Genomic DNA, 6,000 nt, shown 5'->3' on the forward strand with positions numbered 1-6,000 from the left:
TCCCAGACCTCACATATTCTCAAAAATTGTCCTCTTACCTCCACATATGCCAGATTTTGCATGCACATGTACACACATGTGCACATGCACACACTAAACAACTGCAATTGAAAGTTTTAATTAAAAGACAGAAATACCTGATATTTAGTGAATGTTTACTTCATGCCAGTTTAACTTTTTAAATACAAAATTCATCCTCCAACAAATTAATGGGATATTATAAATTGTGGCATGTCTAAGAATGTAGGTAGGTAGATAGATAGATAGACAGATAGACAGATAGACAGATAGACAGACAGACAGACAGACAGACAGACAGACAGACAGACAGATAGATAGATAGATAGATAGATAGATAGATAGATAGATGTGAGGGGGAGGGCCTGAACTAGGAACATGTACACTTAGCCAATATTGTTCAGTGCTTCTTAAAAATAATTATCAGTGATGCTGACGTCACTTGCTACTAAAGGGTCTATCACTGCCATGGTGCCTGGACTTGTCTCGGAGAAAATTCTCAGAGCTCCTTAAAGTAGCCAGATTCATTTTCTGATACTTGAAACCAACAAAATCATCTTAATTGTAAAATGTAACATAGGGCCTCATATTTAGAGCCTGAAACAAATGATAAACTTATACCTCAGATAAAGCATTCCTTTACATTTAAAAGGAATGTGTATACAAAAAAAAAATCCATTTCTTCAATAATACCATCTGTCTCAAGTCACTAATTTAATAGATGAAGTAATACAAAGGTAAGGCTCAGAGCCCTGAAGTCAGACATAGGATGACCTCAGTTCAATTTCTGACTCTATTGTATTTTATTTTAGATAGCTCATGTTGGACAAGTCTAATTTCTAAAGTGCCATTTTTGCCCTCTAGAAATGAGACATTCACACTTATATATCCTACTGCTATAATGAACTCTAACCCATCTGCCGAACTTAACAAAGATGAGGTATATGCTCAACACACTCTGGATGTTACATAACATAAACAACCTGAGACTCAGATAAGGTGGGGAACTTCCATCAATAAAAAGCCACCTAATGATCAGAACTAGAAAAATTGACTCCAGACCCACACCTGAAAAATCTTTCTTCCAGACTACTCTATCACCTCCTGGGCCTAACACGCAAAGCCACCTAGAATCTGGTATAGTTTTATGCTTTGTTCAACTTAATCTCCATTCCATTTTTCTTCAATCACTTACCAAACATTTATGGAATTTATACTATATTTTAAACAGCATTGAAGGTAGAAGCTTTCAGATAGGAAATGTTAGAAAAGAAAGGTTTAAAAAAAAAAAGTCTGCATATCCAAAAAAGAGAAAGCTAAAAATATAATAAAATTAGGATAGAGCACCACCATCCCCTCCTGGAATTTGGATCAGTAGGAGAAGGTTATGAATAAATGATAAAGAATCTAGAAGAACCTTCCTTTTGTCTATGTAACATTCATAGACCTTACTCTCAAATATTTGCATCAACATATAATGTATATATAACCAAGCTTGAAAGCTCAAAATTGGGGTGAGCAAGATGGCAACTGGGTTAAGACACTTACTATACAAGCTTGATGCCCTGCGTTTGATCCCCAGACCCTACATAGAGGTGGAAAAAGAACTGATGCAGCCAGGTGGTGGTAGCAGAGGCAGGCGGATCTCTGTGAGTTCAAGTCCTGCCTGATCTACAAACCAAGCTCCAGGACAACCTGGACTACACAGAGAACCCTTCTGGAAACACAAGCAAACAAAAAAAGAGAACTGATACAATGAAGCTATCCCTACCCTCACAGGAGCAACCCAGCATGGGTGCACTAGTTCACACAATGTAATGTTTTAAAAGAAAACTCAAAATTCTTTCTGCAGGAAGCCTACTCTATACATCAGAAAGTCTTCTCTCATGCCTCCCATGAGATATACCCTGACATCTGCCATGTTACCTTAAGTTACCCTATTTTTTGCTAACGTTCCCTATACTGTACATAATCTTTACCTCAACTGACTCATTTTAAACTCCATGAAATCAAGATATATGTTTTCTTGAAAAACTAAATATTTCTGCACACTGCCTTATACATAACTTTGATATCCAATGCATCTCAATAACTAATATCCCATTATCTCACTTAAGTAAGTAACATAACACTTGTCATGTTTTTACAATATCAATTTACAAAACTGTATTTTATATTCTATCAGAAATCATGGAAAATATCATTAAGACTCAATATATTTCACTCAAAAAATATAACTTAAAATACAAATGACAGAAATCAAGAAATAGTAATGGGGGAAATTACAAATTCAAGTCAGTTGTGTTTTCTTTGAAAGTAAGCTAAAAGGTGTACTGGACACAGCTACAATTTCATGGGGGGAGTGGATGCAGGAAGACAGTGAGTCTAAGGCCAGTCTGGCTACAAAGTAGGACTCTTAAAAAAATATTGGCCATGCATATTTGTAGGTGCATGTATGTATCCATATATGTATAACTGCTAAATCTTATGATTCATGTAGACTTTGGCTTGTGCTTGAAGATCTCTCTCACAGAAATCTGCCCATAGTTATAATATTTAATTAATGCAGGACAAAAAATATTTCAGCCATAGCTATCTTTAAAAAAAAACCTGAGTATCAAAAAAAGCCTGTACTTATAACTCACAAAAGTAATTTAAAGAAATTTATATCACATTTACATTAAATTCTTAGTACAGTATCTTAGATCTTAATATTCGACAAACAGGAGGTAGTAAAAACAGTAAGTACCATTCTACAACATTCATTAAGAAATGACTACTTGATTAACTGATCACCTGAGTTCTCAACTGACAGACCCTAGGCAAAAGATAAGGAAGAGAAGAAAACGATGTAAAGACACACATGTCCAAAAGAAATAGCTAAGAGAAAGATGTGATCACCAAAGATAGAACCATGCTACCAAACGCAGTTTCTGGATCACTTTTCAAGAGACTGTCAGAAGGTAGCCCAAAATCAAGTCAATAACCTCATAAGCAAACTTCTCAAACACGATTCAGCTCTGTCTAAATTTTAGGTATAAAAGCTGGGCTTTAGGTGGTTTTTTTTTTTGAGGGTTAAAAGAGGCCTGATTTTATATTCTACTGAAAATATTAAGTCAGGTAATCAAACACCAAAGAGAAATGTGATTAAGTCAAAGCACCAACACACTGAGGTCAGAATTCGAGCAGCCAATCAAAGGCTTAAAGGCATTTCCTGAAATATTAATAGTCAAAAGAGAAAACCAATCACAGAAACCTCCAGCTTTCTTTTGACAGTCACAGAAGCAAGGGAACCAATCCACACACACCCGTGGTTGACAATAAGGCGGGACTGAAGGTTCATTGAAGAAATTCTTCAGGGTGCAGTTACTATGAACTTCTCACACAAGTAACACCACTCCGGAATCGTAAACACTGTCAAATCAGAGGAAATTCAGTCTTGGGTATAATTTAACCCCTGGGAAGAAGGAAACAGCATTTTGCCAAAATTTTAACATCTGGTCAAAAATGCAACTGTCAATGTGGACGCTCTGAGTCCTCAAGTTGTAAACAGTCATCTCGTATGCAACTTCCCTGGACGCTGCACGGGAAGCGCGGGCCTGGAGGACAGTTTCAAGCAATCGGGCTCCGTCTTATCTCCGCAGGACCGAGGAGGACCAGCCCGGCAAGCAAAGCCCGCATGCGGTTCAAGAGACTCGCTAACACAGAGTCCGAGCCGGGGATCGCTGCCCGGCCGCAGGGTTGCATCGCCTACTCCTGCGGCCCCTCCTCCGGCGGGCAGCGCAAACAACCACCCTGCTAGCAGGAAGATGCATGTTTTGAAAGAGCTTTACTTTTCCTAAATCGTTTCAAAGGCAATTTCATGCACACATGAATTTCAAAATGTAACGAAAATATCCCCTAGCCAAAGGACTCAACTCAACCAATTAACCCCGCGCCCGGGGAGATGTCTACAAGGTAAACAGAGGCTGTACGCCAAGTGCGGCCAGCGCATCCCTGCGCCATTCCCGGCCGCTGCTTACGGCAGGGCCCCCTTACGGCAGCGTAAGCGGCGCCGAGAGCTAATCACAACACTGGGACGCAACAACATGGCGGCCGCGGGCGGGCGCTGCGCCGGCCGACAGGTTTACGCTACTCCGCCAGCGTAGGGTCCGGAGCGCGCAGCGGCAGCGGCGCCCTCCAGCGAGCGTAGAGCGCTCTGTGAATGGCGAGGCCCGGCTGACAAAGGGGAGGGGGAGGAGGGAAGGGGGGGTAATAAACACTCGAGTCCCTACCGATTCCTCCTCCTTCTCCATCCCGGTGGGCATCTGGGGCACGGCCCGGTTGATGGAGACGCAGTCGTTGAGATCAGGCATGTCCTTGCCGCGGTAGATGGGCAGCGGTTTGGCGGCGTCCAGCGCCCGCGCTCGGAAGGAGAGTTTACTCATTGTCTCCCCGCCTTACAGGAACAGCCCGGGCGGCGGCGGCGGGGCGGGCGGGGAGGGGGGGAGCACTCCCGCCGCCTCCTCCACCTCCTTCCTCAGTGCAGCACGGCCGGCCCGCTCCTCCTCCTCCTCCGCACTGCCCCCGGCCCCAGCATGGGCGCCCACCCCGCCCAAAAACAGCCCCCCGCCGCCCGCGGCCGCTTCCACACTCTAGATCCGCCGCTCGCCCGCCCGATCCGCTCCCTGCGCCATGGCCAACATGGCGGACATTACCACAGCGGCGGCGAGCGATCCCGGCAGCCCGCGCGAGAGCGCGCCCCCGCCGCGGGGACGCGCGTCGCCCTCTCCCTCCCTCCCTCCCTCCTTCCTTTCCCTCCCCTGCCTGCCCACCCACTCTCTCCGCGGCGCGGCGCGGCCAGCCAAGCCGGCGAGAGCGAGCTGAGGCCTGGTGGCCCTCGGCCGGCCGCTGGGCTCGCAGGCGGGGCGGCAGGTGCCAGGTGCGCTCGGCCCCGGCTCCGGAGCGGGCGCCTGTGCCTCCGCCGCCGACTCGCTCCGTGCGCAGGGTTCCCTCGGGAAGGCTCGGCGCACAGGACCGCCCGCTTCGGGGGGCAGGAGGCCGTCCACCCCGGGCCACCGGCCGCCCCTCGAGCCTGCACTTAGACAGCTCTGCTCTCCCGAGCGCCTGCTGGCTGATTTCGCGCCTCGGGTTTGCGCATCCCGAGGAGGTTCGATGATAAGTCCGCTGCGTCTGCCCACGCCGAGAGGCACAGCCCTGCTGCGTCTCGCGCCCTGAAAACTTGGGCAGTCCCAGTCCAAAAGAGCTCTCCAGAGTTAGGCACCCGTGCTCACTCACCCTCGCCTTCACCAGGAGGATGCTCAAGATAGACATGAGGGTTCCTAGTTTGAGACTACTACTTGAGTAGTTGCTGATCGCAACAAGCGGATTTGCACCTGTCATCCGAACTTTCTTAGTTTGATGGTAGGTATTTCTCGGATTTAAAAAAAAAAAAAGCCAATTCTTAAAGGTTCCACTTGACATCTCAAACCAAAGCTAGATGTATGTAAAAACACTGGTTACCTTGACGGCTCAAAAGAGTTTAATAAAATTCCCGACTCCAATTAGCTTGCGTGTTACTGTGTTACAACTTAAACTGTTGGATAATTAGTAGCAAGAGTCGTAAATACTTGAAAGGGCAGCTGCAAAGATGATAGTCCAAAAAAATGTAAATACTTGCAGAAAACGATACGGACGACACAAAAGAGGGATGGAAAGTTAATTACCAAATGACATCCTTGGACAGGATGACAGGTCAAAGAAATGAGACATAGCTTTGGCCAGAAGTGGTTAGAGAAAGCTGCAAAAAGAATCAAATTGACTCAATTAAATACTAGTTACTGTTGACACAAACCTTTTTGTTGCCGTTTCTTAGTCTTTAAGCATTACAGGTTTCTAAGCAAATTCCCTCACAAATGGCAACAATTTTACCATTTTCTAATCATTGAAAAACACTCTACCTAGCTCATAAAGGGGTAGACGGTTTGCTAAAGTCCAACAGTT

At 45.3% G+C, this 6,000-nt stretch overlaps 1 protein-coding gene across 2 annotated transcripts in view; it reads right to left on the reverse strand.

Annotated features, from left to right (window-relative positions):
• Positions 1–4,716, reverse strand: part of Epc2 (enhancer of polycomb homolog 2) — a 93,013-nt gene extending 88,297 nt beyond the window's left edge. Inside the window, exon 1 of one of the 2 annotated variants that reach the window (XM_028769286.1) lies at positions 4,293–4,716. In XM_028769286.1, coding sequence (XP_028625119.1) covers positions 4,293–4,445 — 153 coding nt within the window. In that variant the 5' untranslated portion in view covers positions 4,446–4,716. The remainder of the gene's footprint in view (positions 1–4,292) is intronic. The other variant, XM_028769287.1, reaches the window with a different exon arrangement.
• Positions 4,717–6,000: the final 1,284 nt, after the last annotated feature.

This window comes from Grammomys surdaster, unplaced genomic scaffold (genome assembly GCF_004785775.1).
Source record: "Grammomys surdaster isolate TR1022 unplaced genomic scaffold, NIH_TR_1.0 191, whole genome shotgun sequence".
In the NCBI taxonomy this organism is placed as follows: domain Eukaryota; kingdom Metazoa; phylum Chordata; class Mammalia; order Rodentia; family Muridae; genus Grammomys; species Grammomys surdaster.